Source organism: Barbus barbus (genome assembly GCF_936440315.1).
Source record: "Barbus barbus genome assembly, chromosome: 18".
NCBI lineage: Eukaryota > Metazoa > Chordata > Actinopteri > Cypriniformes > Cyprinidae > Barbus > Barbus barbus.
Window position 1 is genome coordinate 31,060,337 of NC_136746.1, and position 21,027 is coordinate 31,081,363.

The 21,027-nt window shown below is 38.5% G+C and overlaps 1 protein-coding gene across 1 annotated transcript; it reads left to right on the top strand.

Annotated features, from left to right (window-relative positions):
- Window positions 1-1,781: 1,781 nt before the first annotated feature.
- Window positions 1,782-20,184, top strand: LOC306884050 (L-threonine ammonia-lyase-like; the record flags this gene model as incomplete). Its single annotated transcript, XM_079439688.1, has 11 exons — window positions 1,782-1,942; window positions 7,910-8,261; window positions 8,875-8,991; window positions 9,821-10,062; window positions 14,987-15,152; window positions 16,269-16,368; window positions 16,450-16,525; window positions 17,811-17,936; window positions 18,954-19,121; window positions 19,560-19,617; window positions 20,086-20,184. The coding sequence occupies exons 1-11, from the start codon at window positions 1,839-1,841 to the stop codon at window positions 20,182-20,184; spliced, it is 1,608 nt and encodes a 535-aa protein (XP_079295814.1). The 5' UTR covers window positions 1,782-1,838.
- Between the last annotated feature and the right edge of the window lie 843 nt (window positions 20,185-21,027).

Below are 21,027 nucleotides of genomic sequence, written 5' to 3' on the forward strand. Positions count from 1 at the left end.
TAATGTATAGCTTATTCATATCCATTTGTAATTATATTCATAGTTTTTGCTCATAGTGTACATACATTTACTGTACAATCCATCTGTATAGTATGTTCATATCACCCATCTGTATATCATACTGATAGTATTTAAAAATTTGTAAATTATGTCCATAGTACTACTGCCTTATCTGTATATTCTGTACATATGTAACTATTGTAGGCACTGTATATCCTGTACCTCTGCTTATTGCACTTCTGGTTAGATGCTAACTGCATTTCGTTGCCCTGTACCTTACATGTGCAATGACAATAAAGTTGAATCTAATCTAATCTAATCTAATTACTTTTAAAAGTAACTTTCCCCAACACTGTTAGTTACATTACTTTTTACGCAGGACTCTTGAGCACCAGACAAGAAAAGAAAAACCTCACAGAACCACTGTGGTGGACAAACACTTACATTTCCTTTAGAAACGTACAAATCTGGTTACCCAATGAGATTATATGTCCTTTAAATGTGCTCAGAGGTTGACAATTTAGCCTGAGAGGTATTGCAATTTAAATATGTACATACATTTCAGGATGTGGTGCATTCTTGGGAATGATCACTTTGGATATAAAATAAACTGCTTTCAAAAATATTACTTCCCAAAAGTGAGGGGAAAATTGAGCCTAATGGGAGAGGGGAAGTTGAGTTCAACTGTGCCATTGATTATGATGAAGTAAAACTGAACATTTCTATATCAAAAGCTATATCAAAGGAAGAGAAATTCAATAAAAATGACTTTTTTTAAAATCTGTGTGTGCCATCCATCCAGGGTTTTTCTCCACCTGTGCCTCAAAGTTTTATTAAAAGATACAGTTCACAACTTCAAAGGCATTTTAATGATTAACAAATTTCAGAACAAAATAAAGTTCAAATTGAAAAAATGCAATTGACATTACAGAACTGGGCTAACATCCCACTTATAAATGTTCAAATTGATAAAGTTTATAAAAACGTCAATGGCCAATTTTCATAAAAAAGGCCTATTTAAAATAAAAAAAAAAACAGTTTGGTCTAAAATGAATGAAATATAATGTAGGGTTACATTAAAATAATACTTTATAATCATAAGCCCAGGATATTTGGCTCAAATGATCTCACTCCCAACCTTTTGAACAAACTTGCATCATCCAGCAGTTTACGGCTAACATCATGCAAAGAGTATAGCCTCATAACTTCCTAAAGCACAAACACATGCCTGATACACTCTCAGATTTGTCTGTAATTGTCCAGACACATGAAGCATGAGTCCTTGAACATAAAAAGTCCGTTTTTGAACATAAATGTAGTCACCAATTATTCCATGGGCCATCACAGGGTGAGAAAAATGGATAACTCTTCATATATTTGTGGTCATATCACCAATTTTGTTTAAGGTTGTCTAGAAACAAGGATGGCTCAACTTTCCCCGCAGGCTATATATCATGACTGCAGCATTTCTGGAGCCTCCTAAAGTCTGGAGCATCATAAATGATGAGCGTGAAGTCCGAAGTGATCTGTGATCCGGTCTGAGGAGGATTTGGCCTGTCCTAGAGGTCAGAGCTTGAGGTCTTCTGGAGGACACTTTCTGCTGGACAAAGTTCTCATCTAGTCTGATTATACCACGTGAGAGGCGGGTTTAACCCGGGTCTGATACAGGAATAGAGCTGTAGGTGGAGTCCTGGAGGGCTGAAGGGCCGGAGAGACTCCAGTATGTGATTATGGATAATCCCTCCTTAAATAACCCTGAGCGGTAAGCTAATGTTGTGGAGGACGAGGACAATACCGCTGGACAGAGAGAGCGTATTTCATGTCAGCTTGAGGCCAGGATGAATTTCGCAGCACAGTTTTTTGCTAACTTTGTGAACGATGGCTTGCAGGAGACGCGGAGGAGCTTTAATGACAGCGAGGAATATGATCCCTTCTGGCAGAGGTGGGAAACTGTAGCGGGTTTTTAAAGAAGTCTCTTCTGTTTACCAAGCCTGCATTTATTTGATCCAAACTACAGCAAAAACAGTAAATTGCGAAATATTTTTACTATTTAAAATAACTGCGTTCTATTTGGATATCTGTTAAACTGTAATTTATTTCTGTGATCTGCAGCTGTATTTTCAGCATCATTACTCCAGTCTTCAGTGTCACATGATCTTCAGAAATCATAATAATATACTGATTTAAAAAAAATATATATATATATTATTATCAATATTTAAAACAAAACAAGTTCAGCATTTATCTGAAATAAAAAGCTTTTGTAACATTATACACTATACCATTAAATAAATTGGATCAATAAAGTTATTTTGGGATAGAAATTATAGAAATTAATACTTTTATTTAGCATGGATGCTTTAAATTGATCAAAAGTGATGATAAAAGCATATTACAAAAGATTTCTATTAAAGATAAATGCTGTTCTTCTGAACTTTCTATTCATCAAAGAAAGCTGAAAAAATTATACTCAGCTGTTTACAACATTGATAATAATCAGAAATGTTTGTTGAGCAGTAAATCAGTATATTATTATGATTTCTGAAGATCATGTGACACTGAAGACTGGAGTAATGATGCTGAAAATACAGCTGCAGATCACAGAAATACATTACACTTTAACACATATTCACATAGAAAACAGTTATTTTAAATAGTAAAAAAAATTCACAATATTACTGCTTTGCTGTATTTTGGATCAAATAAAAGCAGGCTTACTGAGCAGAAGAGACTTCTTTAAAAAAAAAACTAAAAAATCTTACTGTTCAAAAACGTTTGACTGGTAGTGTGTGTCTGAAACCCTTAGAGAGTCTCCAGAATCTTCCCAGTGTGCTCCTGAGTCTGAGAGAAGTGTGGAGCTCCACCAGAGTTTAGCAGATCCTCTGTGTTCTCCTTCCCATCCTGTGCTTCCTCCATCCACTGATTCACATCCAACCCTTGAGACGCCCAAAACTGCACCAGAACTCACACGGAGACACCAGGCTTCACCTCCATCACCTTCAGCATCTCCTGTTCCTCACCCTGCTCCAAGAAAACCCAGCAGGTCTCAGCCTGGAGCTTCAAAGAGGGCCGATACTCCTCAGCCTGCTTCCAAAGCTCCTGATTCTTCTCCTGTAGAAGCAGCGGATCCATCCTCATCCATAGCTCTCCCTCCGTTCCCACAGCTCACAGAGAACGCCTCTCTCCTGTCGCTCCTCCAAGCTTTAGTGTGCATCCTCCTCAGACTCTTCCTCACCTTCATCCTCCTCTTCCTGCCACGGTAAACATGAGACAGAGAGAGCTTCAAACATCTTTTATTAATGCATGGCAATAACCCTGTAAAGCCTGATTTATGAAATAATCTTATTTTTTATCTTATTTATCTTAATTTTTTTTTAATGTTAAGACAAAATATTTTAAAAGTTTGCATAGAACTGTAGGACATAGGCTGTAGAACCCAGACTGTCTTTCGTGAGGAGGGACCACCTCGATGGCCTCCTTCCTCAAGAGAGTACTCTACTTCTCGCTCCATTACCAGAGCCTGCTCAGGGCCCACCAGAGTGGGATTCACCCCGTTCAATTGAGGCGGAGGAGAACCAAACTGGATTCTGTAGCCTCTCTCTACAGTATGCAGAACCCATGGAGACACATTTGGCAGTAGTTTCCACGCAGCCAAATAGTCTACTAAGGGAACCAGTCTCTCGAGACTGGCCTCTGGTGTACCCAGAGAGGCTAGCTCGGTGTCCTGGAACGGCACACCGGCAGGACACAGCTGAACTAGCTGTTCTAGAGACCCCCGAAGGGGTGGCGAGCACCTCAGCTCCGCTACGTTTCTGGGGCGGAAGTAACTGAGAGAAGTGCTTGCTGGAGACCGCTGCGCCCCGGAACACTGGCAGGGTTGGCAGACCGATATCCTGAGGGCACTGAGGAGAGACGGGCACCGTATAATGTGATGTACGCCGCTCTTCCCCAGAGGGGCCGGCCCTCAGAAGTCCTGGGTCACAGGCAGCATGACGTTTTAGCCAAAGACTATCCAGCGAGAATGACTGTCCACAGATCCGCCTTCTGCTAGAAGCCTTTGGCCCGGGAGCGCGACTCTGACTCCAATATTATCGGGAATACGAGAAGTGATGCTCCCTAAATGAGGAGCTGGAACACGGTTGGGGCTGCTGATCACCTCAACCTCCTCAGAGGAAGACAGATGTAAAGCATCGTGCTCTCACTCGAGAAAAGTCCCAAGAGGCTTCTATACACACATATGTATCCTGTATACACATCTAACTTCTCCTAGTTCGATGAAATACATAATTTAATTCCTCAAAATTAAATGCAGAAAGACAACCAGACGAGTGAACACGGTCTGATATGAAAAGGATTCATAATAAGAATGACGTAATGCACGCGTCGCCTCGGTAACAGCAGCTCTCACTCAAAGGGGAAGAACCGCGCGAGAGTGCTAGATCTGGGGAATGCAGGTGAGATAGAGCGAACCCATCTCCAACCCATCCGCCAGATCCATGCTGCGATCCCCGCGATCTCACTCGCCACCGTGCCTCAGCAGTGGCGGACCGGAACCGCGAGATCTTACGGCGAAGAGAAGCACAATCAGCCCTTTATCTTAGAGCTGACAGCGCGAATATAATGATGTCATCGTTCATAACATGCTTGTGCAAACACTGCAGCTTTACAAAGCTCATCGACATCCTACAGTCCACCTCCTCAGAGGAAGACAGGCGGAGCGTCGAGCCCTCTCTCTGGGGGAAGAAACCGCGGGCGGGCGCTGGATCTGATGGAAAGGAAGAAGATAGAGGCTCACCCGTCCCCATCCCTCCACCCGATCCATGTGTGATTCCCACGAGTGCAGCCGCCGCTCCGCCTTTTTTCCCTTGTTCTTCGGCAGAAGCAGGACCGGCACCGGGAGGAACGCTAGAGCAGACGCAGAGATGATTCAGCTCCCGCTCGAGCAGACCTCACACGGACTGTGTGTGTCCCCAGCAGTGATATAACGTGTGCAGGGAGGAACACACAGCCTGTAATGAGATCTGCTCTCGCCCAAGTGCTTGCACACATTATGAGCTTACGTCAAGTGATTGTGCTTAGGGACAAACAACACTAAATAAGACTCACAACACAGATCGACAGACACACACACACACACACACACAGAGTAGCGGCTGCTGAATGACAAACAGCTGATGCCGGCTCCACCGCACGTGCTTTTATGCTTCCTGGTTGATTACGTCACCCGCCCGTGACGTCTCACCCTTCCATTGGACAGATTACACACGTGATTCAGAGCGCGGTCACGCTGGAGGCGTTCCCCTGGCGTTTTCGGCGCAGCTGGAGTTTCTGAAGAGGAACATGCAGGAGATTGAGTGTGAAATAGCTTTAACAGCAGAGTTTTATCATTCAGAAATGTGTGCATCAAACAGGGTTTCTCTGTAACAGACACGCTGTGACGTGGGAATGAGGTGAGAGGTCAGACCTGCAGAGAGAGAGATATTAATTAATGGGGTGGTGATGGCGCAGTGGATAAGACACATGCCTTTGGTGTGAGAGACCCGGGTTCGAATGCACTGTGAGACACCAATGTGTCCCTGAGCAAGACACTTAACCCCTAGTTGCTCCAGAGGCGTGCGACCTCTGACATATATAGCAATTGTAAGTCGCTTTGGATAAAAGCGTCAGCTAAATGAATAAATGTAAATGTAATAGACTTCAGTGCTGGACACACGACCACAGACACTGAAATACTATTACCTTCACTTTACACGGCTGAGTTAAAGCTGCTCATAATTCAGACTGATGCAGCATGAAAGCCAGACTAAATTAAACCAGCTCTGACCCAGAGATCAGCAATCAAAGGCAGTTCATGTAAGCAGCTGTAATTGATGTAATTATGAGGTTAAAGTCGCAATATTTTGAGAAAAAAAAGTCAAATTACGAGAATAAAGTCTAAATATTTTGAGAATCCAGTCGAAGTTACATTACATTTCACATTTACGCATTTAGCAGACGCTTTTGTCCAAAGCGACTTTCATTGCATTCAAGTTACAGTTTTTACATTTTACCAGCTCCTGCTTTCCCTGGGAATCGAACCCATAACCTTGGCGTTGCTAGCGCCATGCTCTACTATTTGAGCTACAGGAAAACTTTGCGAGGATAAAGTTGTAGCGATGATGAAAGTCTTGAGAGCATGCAGAATCCGCTGCCTGGCTAATGATTTGAATATATATGGGATTATTAGCAGAAATCATACCATGTGTAATACTGCAATATATGCTTGGAAATAATATTTCTATAATAATATTTCACGTCTTCGAATGTATTCATTATGTGAAGTGCGTCAGCCACCCAATAATAGCAAAAAGTATTTTTTAATATAAATTCTTTCAAATTCTGTCAGTTTTATAGCGAAATACAGACAATATGTACAACACTAATGTGTTTTCATGCTCTTTAATGTGGCGTGACAGACTGCTGTATTCACTTCAGTTTATGCTTAATGTGAATCAATCATCTGTTCAATTACAAAGAGACATTCGTTTAATTCAATTATACTGTTTGCTTTGTGAAACTTCCACCATCTACTTCTGATTCACATTTAATACTAAATATAATAACATTATAATATACTTTATATAATTAAACATGATAATAAAATGTATATTATATTTAATATGGTATTTTGGTAACACTTTGCAATAAGGTTCCATTAACTAACATTAGTTAACTATATTTGTTAACATGAACTAACAATTAAAAATACTTCTAAAGCATTTATTAATTTCAGTCAATGTCAATTTCAGCATTTACTAATGCATTATTAAAATCAAAAGTCATATCATTCATATTATTTAATAGAGCTGAGCTAACATGAACTAACAATGAACAGTTGTATTTTTATTAACTAACATTAATTAATACTGTTAATGTATCATTAGTTAATGCAGTAACTGTTAAGTCATGGGAGCTTGTTGTAAAGTGTTAGCAATATTTCTACATACCTGTTATTTTAGTATCACTGGGGTACAATTTTTTATTAATATTTTGAATCTGTTTTTATATTTATATTTTCTGTTTTCATTTTAAAGTTTTAGTAACTTTGTTGTGTGATATTGTTTCTTACATGTCTATAAAGGTCTTTTGTATTTTTATTGTAGTTTTCGTTATTTTAGTACATCAAGTTAAACTAAATTCAAATGAGAAATCGGCAACTAGTGAAAATAAAAGGCTTTTTATATTTTATTTTATTTCAGTTCATGTTTATTTCAAGTAACAATATTTTTTGATGGTTTTAATTTGTTTATTTTAGTTCAATAGTATACACCCTGCAGCATATATTTACATTAATTCATTTAGAGTGACCTGACCATTTATCACGAGTCACCGTATTTCTAGAGCAGGTTTAGTAAAAACTATATGTGACCCTGGACCACAGAACCAAAAATATTTTTTTAGATTTATACATCATGAATAAATAATCTTTCCATTGAAGTATGGTTTGTTAGGATAGGACAATATTTGTCTGAGATACAACTATTTGAAAATCTGGAATCTGAGGGAGCAAAAAAATCTAAATATTGAGAAAATCTCCTTTAAAGTTGTTCAAATGAAGTTCTTAGCAATGCATATTACTAATCAAAAATGAAGTTTTGATATATTTACTGTAGGAAATTTACTAAATATCTTCATGGAACATGATCTTAATATCCTAATGATTTTTGGCATAAAAGAGAAATGTATAATTTTGATCATACAATGTATTGTTGGCTATTTCTACAGATATACCTGTGCTGCTCATGACTGCTTTTGTGCTGCAGGGTCACATATTATTAAACAAGCTAGAGCAGAGGAGAAACGCAGAGAAGAAGAGAAAGAGATGTTTTTATGAATCAATAAACAGGAATTATACTCTGGGTTTTTCCAGTGCGGAGCAGCGCAGAGCATCCTCCAAACCCGACTGCTCCTTCCACAGCGGCCCGTGCGCTAAAGACGGCCAGATCGGGAACGGATGCCTCGGCCGCCGCTCCACACTCATCTGCCCAGAACGCCTGAAGGACTTCGGAGCCGAGGAGTACCTCAATGGAGACGTGAAGGTCTTCGAGAGCAGCGTTGCAGAAGCCCCGGAGGTCCAGTTAATGTCCACACCCAAACCAGTGAAGAAGAGCGGAGAGAGCAAGACTGCAGCCAAACCTGCTCCTGAACATCTGCGCTTCGAGGATATCAGCGCCGCCGCCTTCAAACTCCAGCAGACCGGCATTCAGAAAACACCCTGCACGGTACGACACACACACACACACACACACACACACACTCACTCACTCACTCACTCACACACACACACTCACACACTCGCACGCACGCACGCACGCACGCACACACACACACACACACTCACTCACACTCACTCACACACACACACACTGATACATGAACAGTACATATATGAACTCTACATTGTATATTTGATCAGTGATTAACAAATATAGATATACAGTCAGGTTACTTTTGGTCCCTTAACAAGTGGGAGGCACATATGCAAACTGCTGTAATTCCTACACCGTTCACCTGATTTGGATGTAAATACCCTCAAATTAAAGCTGACAGTCTGCAGTTAAAGCACATCTTGTTCGTTTCATTTGAAATCCATTGTGGTGGTGTATAGAGCCAAAAATGTTAGAATTGTGTCGATGTCCCAATATTTATGGACCTGACTATATATATATATATAAAACATGTGCAATCATGAGAGGATACTGAGTTCAGTGTGAATTTGGGAAGGTTTGTTTAAAGCCATTCTTCATGGGTCAGGTGGGTTTCATGACCTGCGAAAACGAGAAGAGTTTGCCAAACAAACAAACTCATGAACGTGTGTGTGTGTTCATCCCGCAGTACTCCAGACTGTCCAAACAGTACGGCATGGAGATCTTCCTGAAGAAAGAGCTTCTGCATTACACCGGTTCAGTGAAGGAGAGAGGAGCACTGTACCTGCTGTCCTCTCTCAAACAGGTCAGACCTTTAATACACTTTATATACCGTATCTCACACACACCTGAACACCACAGCTTTACAGCAAATATCAGAACTTCATTTACAGACAAAGCATCGGTTTGTAATGATACAACCACAGTGTTAAAATAAAGACAAAATGTCTCTGTTTCATTCTGCAGATACACACCCTTACTGATTTAATACAATGAAAGCCATACACTTTTAGGGATGCGCAATATTATCGGCTGATAATGGCTTAAAATGTAAATATCATTACAAAAGAACTGAATTATTATTTAATTCTAACAATTAAAAATTATTATATTTTAAATTTCCACACAGGAGAGACTTGGTGTTGTTTCCAAACAAAAAGAAAGACATCGGTATCGGCATCAGCTATTGGCCAAAATGAGCTGAAAAATATCGGCATATCGGATATCGGCTAAATCCAATATCGTGCATCCCTACTTTTATGTGACTTAACTATCCAGAAACATTTACGAGCCATTGTAATTTCGTGTTTCTTGACATATGTTATAATGCTAAAGAAAATATCATATTTTAAACATGATAATATTATTTGATATGACAATAATGTGTTAGGAACCAGACATTAAAATACAAAAAAATTAGTGCTAGCCTTTATTATCATATGTTTAACATATAATTTTATAAAACTAAAACTAAATGATGCTGTGTGGATTTTTGTAATTTAATTTCTGGTTTGTTGACATATTATTGTAATATTAAATATAATACTGTAATGTAATTTCTGGTTTCCTGGCACATTATTCTCATCACATCACATGTAATGTGAGATATGTGTGTCACCGTGTGTCTGCTCCAGGATCAGCAGAGGAAGGGAGTGATCGTGGCCACAGACTGTAACTTCTCGATGGCGGTGGCGTATCACGCGGTGGAGCTGAGGATCCCGGTGTTTGTCATCATGCCGGCATACAGCTCTCCTCCGCGCCTGCGCATGTACAGAGACTACGGTGCTATGGTTATTTCCTACGGCAGCACAGCCCGAGACTCCATCAACCACGCCAGACACCTGGCCCGAGAGAACGGATACCTGTGTCTGGAGGAGTGAGTCCACATCACTTACACATGCATCTCTCAAATTTTACAATATTCATAAAGCGCTTTTACTATATTGCCAAAAGTATTGGCACCCCCTTCTAATGAACAGGTTTGACTACTTTAGTCATTTCTATGAGTACAAATCTTAATGTATATACATATATACATACACACACGTATTTGTTTTTTTTTTTAAAGAAAAACAAGCAGTTAGAAAACAAATAGAGTGCAAGTGATAGACGGTCAAGTGTTTGTTTGTTTTTTAAATTAAAAAAAGAAAACATAGTATGAAGGTAAAATAATGTCAAAAAGATTGGCATGCGCAGGGTAAGATTTGTGAAAGTGTACATAAGATAGCAAGCGTAAATTAATTTTGCACGCGCAATAAAAGATTTGTAAAAGTGTAAATCGCATTTCAAGCGTAAAAAAAAAAGATTTGCAGCCCTTTACTGATTTTTGTAAGTGTAATTCATGTATTGTAAAACTGCAACTTCATGCTAAGGCAAAATAAATATGATCTGTATTCTTCTGACTTCCATGGCACTGTTGTTTCGCCCAAATACAGCCAAAAGTATTGAAGCCTGTGCAGAGCGTTTTACAAGCGAAAACAACCGTATCAAGAGCTGCAATACGGATTGAGCGAGTAAAAGCAATATGTGTGGAGAAAACAAATCACTGCAACTATCTAAAGACTTCTTGTGTGTGTAGGACCAAATCTTCCCCAAATAACCCGCCATGCACATCTGCGTCTTTGCTCTTGCAGTTTTGGCACGATTCTCTCACTGATTTCAGATTCAGTGGAAGGCGGGGCCTTCTTCTCACAGCCAATCAAATGAGGCTCTCGCTGATTTACTCTTATCTGATTGGTTCAATAAACACTCCAGACGTGAGAACACATCTTTATCTTAATTGGACTCAGTGTCATTCTTATTGTGGGGAAGGTATTTTTAATGCACACATATATATTAAAAAATAAATTAATAATACAATAAAATAAAATAATAAAACAAAAAGCATGATCCTTAGAAGCTGTGTACCATTAGGCTGACTGCCATGTGCTCATATACTGATTTCCAAGCTAGAGTGAACTTTATTGGATTGGTTCGATATTGCATTGAAATTTAAGATATAGACATCTGTCAGCTGCTAGGCTCGACTGGTGAGCTGTTAGTGTGTCTTTCACTGCGTCTGTCCAGCGTAGTCTTGGTCTTCCTCTACAGAGTATCATCTGATCTAAGCTCGGAGTGCTGGTTGATTGGGTGACATCCACATGAGGTGGCCAAACCATTTTATTCTCTGATTCTCGATGCAGCTTAGGACTGATGTTGTTCCTACCATGTCTCTGATCTCTTCATTTCTGATCCTGTCTCGTCTGGTCTTGTTGACTGCTCTCCTCAAGCATTTCATCTCACAGGTGGTCAGTTTTCTCTCATGGACTTTTGTTGGGGGCCGTGTCTGGCACTGGTAGGTGAGAGTGGGTATGAAGATGGTGTTGAGGAGTTTTGTAGTAAGGCAGATGTTGGGGTGTTTAAGGAGCGGGGCAAGCTGGCAGGTGATTGCGTTAGCTTTCTGGCATTGGGTTTCAATTTCCCGGTCTAGCTTGCCATCTTCAGTGAAGATGCTGCAGAGATGCTGTTCCCTGACCTGTTTCAGCAGGGTTCTGCAGATGTTGATGTCCAGTTTGTCAGGATTTCTGCTGACAATCATGACCTCGGTTTTGCTGACGCTGATTTTCATATATTTCTCACAGCTTGCATTGAGCTGGTCTATGTGCTCTTGTAGCTTTATTTTGTTATTGTATATAATTACTTGGTCATCAGCAAACAGAAGTTCATTGAATGCCTCGTCGTTGTCCGCATGCCCCATGTTAATTCCCCATGTTAATGTTAATAATACTGTAATGGTTTGATTTGCAAAAAAATAAAAAAAATAAATTAAGAGTACTTTTCTGCAGTAAATGCTTCGTTCGACTTTTCGGAGATCATCTACTCTTCCCTGTGGATGACCTCTGACCTACTTTCTGTACGATCTGAATTTCTGCGTTTTGAATTTTAAATATTGATTTAATGTCCCGAATTTCTTCTTCATCTTGAAAACTTGAAGCTGTATTTTTTAAAACTGGATATTTGCAGTCAAAGAATTCAGAACAAAAAATCTGCTGTTTGAAAATACATGTCTATTAAAAAACTGCCATAAAAAAAAATTCATTATTCATTATTAGTTCATTATTCAAGTTTAAAAAATTCTAATTCAGAACTATGTTAAATGCCACATAATATACCTGTCAATAATTCAAATTTACACAATTCAAATAGTTTTGTCATATTATAAGCTCCATATCATTTTACCTTCACAAACAGAATTAGAATAGAATTAGAATAGAGAGTGCTAGAGTTAGAGGGTCAAATAAAGATGGAAGAGATGTGCTTTTAGCCGATTCTTGAAGAAAAAAAACCTCATCACCAAACACCAATGACTTGTATATGGGTACAGTCATTTAAGACACGTCCAAAACTGTTGCAAGAGATGGGAATACAATTTTTAAATACATGAATTATGTTTCCATCTTTGTTGCCACAGTTTTGTTAGTGCCTTCTTCTGTTCTAAAGAAGGGGGTCCCAACACTTTTGTCCTTATAGTGTCTGTACAAGTCATTGGTGTTTGGTGATGAGTTTTTGTCTCGAGGTCTGCATATAAAGTCACACCAGAGGAGTTCAGCTGGGATCAGGACTTGGCTTTCTGCAGACCAGTCCAGTTCTTCCACACTGACTCAATCAATCATGTCTTTCTGAACCGTGTCTTATACACAGAGACACTGTCATGTTAGAATAGAAAAGGGTCCTGTCCAAACTGTTGCTATAAAATTAGAAACACACAATTCCCTAGAATATCATTATATGCTTAAACATTAAGATTTGTACTCATAGAAATGACTAAAGTAGTTAAACATGTTCATTAGAAGGGGTGCCAATACTTTTGGCAATATAGAATGAGAATGAGCTTTATTGGCCAAGTATGTTTACACATACAAGGAACGTGTTGTAGTGACAGAAGCTCCACAGTGCAACAGAAAGACAGTGACAGGACAGGACTCAGATAATAAAAGAATAACAACAATTAACCAAAAGGCAATGTACAAAGCAGCAAAAACACAATACATAATATAAACAAATATGTATGTACAGGTCAAGTATGTGCAAATTAGAAATTATAAAATAAAAATAAAATAAGTGAGTGTGGTGAATGGATATGTATTATAGTTGTGTGTTCCACGTTTATTGTTGAGTGTTCATGAGATGTATTGCCTGAGGGAAGAAACTGTTCCTGTGTCTGGTCGTTCTGGTGCTCAGAGCTCTGTAGCGTCGACCAGACGGTAACAGTTCAAAGAGGGAGTGTGCTGGATGTGAGGGGTCCAGAGTGATTTTACCAGCCCTTTTGCTCACTCTGGATAAGTACAGTTCGCACAATAGCATAAACTATACACACACAGCACATAGTGTGTATAGTTTAGTTTCAGAAAATCATGATTCATAATATCTCAAAATCATCCTGCATTAGATTAGCAGATTAGAGCTACAATGAATGTGACTATAAGACATTAAGATGCTTGTCGATCAAACACGTTAGACAACATGATGGTGAGTTCTGCATGGACAGACAGACAGACAGCATCTTCATTATCTAGACTCATTCAAGAGGATCTTTTGTGTTTGTGTGTGCCATTTATCATGTGATTCACTTCTACTCTCTGAATCCTGCAGTGACATCTACAGTTCTGACTCATAATCTACATAGTGTACACTACCTTCAAAAGTTTGGAAGAATTCAGATTTGTTCGTGTTTGTGAAAGAAGTCTCTTCTGCTCACCAAGGCTGCATTTTTTTGGATCAAAAATACAGTAAAAAAAAAAAATAAGTAAAATATTATTGGAGTTTAATGTAGCTCATTTCTATGTGAATATGTGTTAAACTGTAATGTATTCCTGTGATCTGCAGCTGTATTTTCAGCATCATTACTCCAGTCTTCAGTGTCACATGATCTTCAGAAATCATAATAATATACTGATTTACTGCTCAACAAACATTTCTGATTATTATTAATGTTGAACACAGTTGTGCTGCACAATATTTTTGTGGAAACTGTAATAATATTAAAAAAAAATTACTGTATTTTTGTACAAATTAATGCAGCCCTGGTAAAGCAGAAGGGACTTCTATTAAAAACATTTAAAAAAAAAATCTGAATTATTCCAAACTTTAAGTGTAAGTACTAGAAAAGATGGGTTACTGTCTGTGCATCAGAAAGGTTACACTTTATTTTTAGGTGTCCTTGTTACAGTGCAACTATGCATTTAAGTACTGAGAAATATTAATTAACTACTTAGGTTTAAGGTTTGGCTTAGGGTTACTTGCATGTAATTATGCATAATTAATTAAGGCAATTTGTTTGTGTAACCTGTATTGATCTCTACATAATTCCATACTGCAAAAAATTTATTTTTGTCGTGTTTTCTAGTATAAATATCTAAACATTCTCGAAACAAGGTGCATTTACTTGACAAGTAAAATGACTTAAGATTGTAGGTCTTATTTTCTAAAGATAAAAATTTGGTTAGTTTTTGCTTAAAACAAGCAAAAATATCTGCCAGTGGGGTAAGAAAAATAACATTATTTCAAAGGCTAAACAAGAGTATTTTTTAGATATTTATACTAGAAAACAAGACAAAAATAAAAAGTAAAATAATTATTTTGCAGTGCAGAGTTTTAATCACTGCACTGTTATTCTAAGTAATAAAAGACAGTCAGAAGGAAGAACGAATACGACTCTTCAACCCTGAGCACTGAACACAAATCTGAGAGCGAAGCAGCTCCTTTGGCAGAGTTTGGCATGTCTGTCTGATCCATCTCTCACCCATCTGCCTCTCATGCAGGGATGACAGCGCCGTGTATCTGGCTGGTCTGGGAACAGTGGGTCTGGAGATCTATGAGCAGGTGCCCAAGCTGGACGCGGTCATCGTGCCTGCGGGCGGACACTGTGGGCTCCTGACCGGAACCGCAGCTGCCATCAAACACCTGAACCCTCGCATCTCTGTCATAGTGAGTCCGGTCTGACGCAAACACAGCGAGACGCTTGGTTAAAGCTGAGAGAACTCATGCATATGAGCATCAGATCCGTGAACACGTCATATGAGCTGTGCATGATAATTAATATACATTCTTCTGTCACGCCTGGAGTCTTGTGTAGGACTTCGTGGTATGGTTTTACAGTGGTTTCGCTCTTTTTTTTTAAATAGGTGTTTTGCTGTTCGATTAGGGCATTACACTTCTTCTGACATTCCTCTTGGTTATGGTGTTCCACAAGGTTCAATCCTTGGCCCTGTGTTGTTTTCTATGTATTTGCTCCCCTTGGCTTCTATTTTATTTATTTTTAATATGGTGTCTCTTTTCATCTATACGCTGATGATACCCAGCTTTATCTTCCCCTACAGAGTAATAATAAGTATTCTCTTCAGCCATTGTTAGATTGCCTAAAAATGATGATTTATTATCAGTGTTGGAAACAGTTGTGCTGCTTCATATTTTTTTTGGAACCTGTGATACTGTTTTCAGTAAAATGTGAAGATTTTTAGCATTTATTTAAAATAGAAATCTTTTGTAACAATAGAAGTCTTTACTATCACTTTGTATCAATTTAGCACATCCTTGCTGAATAAAAGTATTAATTTCTTTTTAAAAAAAGAAAGAAAAACATTTACTGACTGATTAAAATATAAATCTTTTGTAACAATATTTATATTTTAAATAAATACTGTTCTATTAATCAAAAAAATCCTGACAGGAGTATCACAGGTTCCAAAAAAATATGAAGCAGCTCAACTGTTTCCATCATTGATTATGAATCAGTATATTATAATGATTTCTGAAGATCATGTGACACTGAAGACTGGAGTAATGATGCTGAAAATACAGCTTTAAATCACAGGAATAAATGATATGTTAAAGTATATTAAGATAGAAAACGTTATTTTAAATGGCAATAATATTTCACAATATTACTGTTTTTCTGTATTTTTGATCAAATAATTGCAGCCCTGATGAGCAGATCAAACTTCTTTAAAAACAATAAAAATCCTACCGATCGCAAACTTTTGAGGGGCAGTGTATACGGTTAGATCTGTACAGTAAGTTTAATGCATGCCGTGTCTCTAACAGGGCGTCGAACCGGAGGAGTTTCCTCTTCTACTGCAGTCGCTCAAAACAGACTCTCCCATTAAAGATCTGTACTGCAACCCCAACAAGAAACTCTACAGAGGTAAAATCTCCTGCTTTAGCACTCAAACTAACCCTCTGTCTCCTGTGAGCGGCTCTGACGGCTCTGTTCTCTGTCACACAGATTTGGTGGATCACTCTCTGGGCACACACACCTTCCAGCTGGCCAAGAAAATGGTGGACAAAGTCATTTCTGTCAGGTATCTTAAAGATCATTGGCTCCATTCAGTCCAGTATCTACAGAAAAATTGTTCAATTGTGACCCTGGAGCACAAAACCAGTCATAAGCATAAATTTTTTGAAATTGAGATTAATACATCATCTGAAATCTGAATAAATAATCTTTCCATTGATGTATGGTTTGTTATGATAGGACAATATTTGTCTGAGATACAACTATTTGAAAATCTGGAATCTGAGGGAGCAAAAAAATCTAAATATTGAGAAAATCTCCTTTAAAGTTGTTCAAATGAAGTTCTTAGCAATGCATATTACTAATCAGAAATGAAGTTTTGATATATTTACTGTAGGAAATTTACTAAATATCTTCATGGAACATGATCTTAATATCCTAATGATTTTTGGCATAAAAGAGAAATGTATAATTTTGATCCATACAATGTATTGTTGTCTATTGCTACAGATATACCTGTGTTACTGATGACTGCTTTTGTGCTGCAGGGTTACATTGTTATTAAAGGCTTCCTATAACATTTGACATTCATGCATTTTGGCAGACACCCAAGACCTTGGCGTTGCAAAATTCTCTTGGAATTTGTTAAATACCAATAACATGATCTATTCTATTCAGCATGCCTGCAGTTTCGACACACTGAGGTTTTGTGTTAACCTCTGAGGGTATTTACATTTATGCATTTGGCAGACACTTTTAGTGTAAATGTTTTTAGTTCATGCATGTGAATCGAACCCATGACCTTGGCGTTACAAGCACCATGTTCTACAGTTTGAGCTTCAGGAAAGCTCACAGAAATAAAAAATAAGTAAAAAATAAATTCATAAATCATATTTTTTTAAAATAAAATTTTAAATGCTTAAATATTTTAAAATGTTTCAAGCTAATATTTAAATATTTTAAAATGTTTTTAAAAAATTCATATAATATAAACTTTCAAAAAAAAAAAATGCTCTCATTCTTACCTTTTATTGTAACGTGTGAAAAATATTAATGTTGAAAATGTACTGTTTTTACCTGATTTTTTTTGGTGAACTGTACTGAATCCATTGACCTGGAAAATCAATCATAGAGTTCTAACATAATAAAAAGGAATAATTGCATTCATATTCTGGGCTCATCTGCTCGCCTATATATAGTAAGCATCATCAATAATACATTAGGGCACGTAAGTGTTTTATAATGTCCCAGATGTGAGTCTCAGTATGTGTGTGTCACATGGAGTCTGTTCTGCAGTTCAGTCTGTGTTTCATATGAACACACTCCACATCTGATGTGTTCTGTCTCTGAAGGGAGGCGGATGTTCTGGTGGCCATGCTGCGCTTTCAGGAGTACGAGCGTTCGACCGTGGACACAGAAGGAGCCATGGGCTTGGCCGCAATCTTAGCTGGACAACTGCCAGAGCTTAAAGGGAAAAGGTGGTTAAAGCCCCTCACTCACTTTATTATGATCCTAACCGGGTCTGTGTTACTCTTTCTGATGAGACAGTTAGCAGAGGACTTCATAATGTTCGTGATGGTAAACAGTTGACTGAACTCATTTAAGCGATCTATTGAACTAAATCTCCTTCAGAAAACAAACTCTAGCCTCTGAATGCATGAGCTGCACTTTATGTTGTTGTGAAATGCAGATCAACATTATTAATGCATTCAGTTTATATGCTGCTTGGCAACTCTAAACAGCCCATGAATATGCTAATGAACCATATAAGCACTACAATAAATAGTTTGAATTACTTAAACATTTGCATTTATAATAAGGTGTCATTTGTTAACATGATTTAATGCATTAGCTTACTAACAAAGTGCAATGTATTTTTACAGCGTTTATTAATCTTAAATTGTAAAAATACAATTGTTCATGTTAGTTAATTGTCTAATTTGTCTAATTAAAAAATATTAGTAAATGTTAAAATTAACATCACTTTTATGTAAATTTAATCATTTACATCTATGCATTTAATAATTTACATCTATGCTAATGTTTCAGTTCATGAATGTGAATTTTTCTGGGAATAGAACCCATGAACTCATTGTGAGCACCTTGCCTTACTCTTTGAACTTCAAGAAAGCATGAAATAAACAAATTAATAATACAATTTTTAAATACTTAAATATTTGTAATAAATAAAAGTTAATATTTAAATACTGTTTATAAAATTACAATTGTGAAAAAGCACATTGCTCATAAACTGCATTGAATTCAATTAGTGTTATTTTGACCCAGGACATAGCAATACGATAAAATCTCTCACATTCAAGAGATACTGATAAACCTTGAGTTTACATGCAAAAAAATAAATAAATAAAAATAAATAAATAAACAAACAAATAAACTTAAAATATTTAAAACAGAACAAATGTATATAGAAAGGTATGAAAGTGTAAGTGTCAGAGAAGGTAAGTCCTGTGTAAAGGTTGTGTTGTGTGCTGCAGGGTGGCAGTGGTGGTGAGCAGTGCAAACATGGAGCTGGACCTGGTTCTGCAGTGTGTGGAACGAGCTCTGGTTCTGGACGACAGAGTCAGTCGCTTCACGGTGCAGCTGGGCGACTGGCCCGGAGACATGGCCAAACTCCTGGACCTGCTGGCCAGAGAAGACGTCAGGTGAGCGAACGAGGATGACCTGAGACACCCACAGTGACCTGGAGGAACAGATGCACAACGTCAGCTCTGATTCAACGACATAAAGCAAACTAAACCCTTATTTACACGCTTTTATCCAAATGACTTGCATTGCATTGGAGCTGTGCATGTTATCAGTGCATGCATTCATCCATGACTTCTACAGTTTGAGCTCCTGTTGGATGCAGTGTAAGTCACTTTAAATAAAAGCATCGATGTGAATATAAGCTGCAGGTTATATCAATATCAGTTTGTGAATGTTCAGTGAGCTCGTGTCATGGAGAGCTTCAATACAATCACAGCTGAAGTTAGAAAAGCCTTCCTGAATCCTCAGTTTAGACTGATTAACTGTCAGGACATGAAGCAAACAGATCCCTTCACTATCTAACTGACTCAGTCAACTCTCTCTCTCTCTCTCAGGTTGCTGGATGTTTGTCACAGACGCTACGGTGCTAAAGCTGAGCTCTTCAAAGCACAGGTCAGAGGAGATCTGATTCACACACTATCAAACAAACAAATACAGCATGTTCATTTTCATTCAGTACCACGATATATAACAGATTAACAAGAGATTTCATCAGATGAAGCCTTTGAGCTGAGATTTTGTGTTATTTCAGTAATTTAACACATTCACTCTGATCTTTAATTCTCACGACATGCAGCTAGTTAGTAAAGTGTTTTTTTATGTTTTGTATAAAGTATATGTTTTATATTATTTGTTCATTATATTTTATATGAATTATATTTATTTTTAATTATATTCTAGTAAATGTTTAACTTAAAAAAAAAAAAAAATGATTGTATATTTTTATAATTTAAATAATTTCTAGCTTTTCATCAGCTCATGATCTCCAGTTTGGGAAACCCTGCTATATATTACAGTACTCTGGTATTATCATCAGTGTGTTTGAGGAGCTGTTCTGGACTCATGTGATTGTGCTCACAGGTGGAGTGTGTCGTTGAAATGAGGGATAAATGTCAGAACTCACAGCTGCGGCGGATGCTGTCAGACCGATACCCATCACTGCGCTGGCTGGAGCGGTGATCTACACACACACACACACACACACACACGCACACGCACTCGCGCACACACACATGCACTTGCATAACACACATGCATGCACTCACACACACATGCACTCGCACACAGACATGCATGCACTCACACACACACACACACACACACACACATGCACTTGCATAACACACATGCATGCACTCACACACACATGCACTCGCACACAGACATGCATGCACTCACACACACACACACACACACACACACACACGCACACGCACTCGCGCACACACACATGCACTTGCATAACACACATGCATGCACTCACACACACATGCACTCGCACACAGACATGCATGCACTCACACACACATACACACACACACACACACACACGCACACGCACACGCACTCGCGCACACACACATGCACTTGCATAACACACATGCATGCACTCACACACACATGCACTCGCACACAGACATGCATGCACTCACACACACACACACACACACACACGCACACGCACGCACTCGCGCACACACACATGCACTTGCATAACACACATGCATGCACTCACACACACATGCACTCGCACACAGACATGCATGCACTCACACACACACACACACACGCACACGCACTCGCGCACACACACATGCACTTGCATAACACACATGCATGCACTCACACACACATGCACTCGCACACAGACATGCATGCACTCACACACACACACACACACGCACTCACACACGCACTCGCACACACACGCACTCGCGCACACACACACACACACACACACACACACACACACACACACACATGCACTCGCACACACACACTCGCACACGCATGCACTCGCGC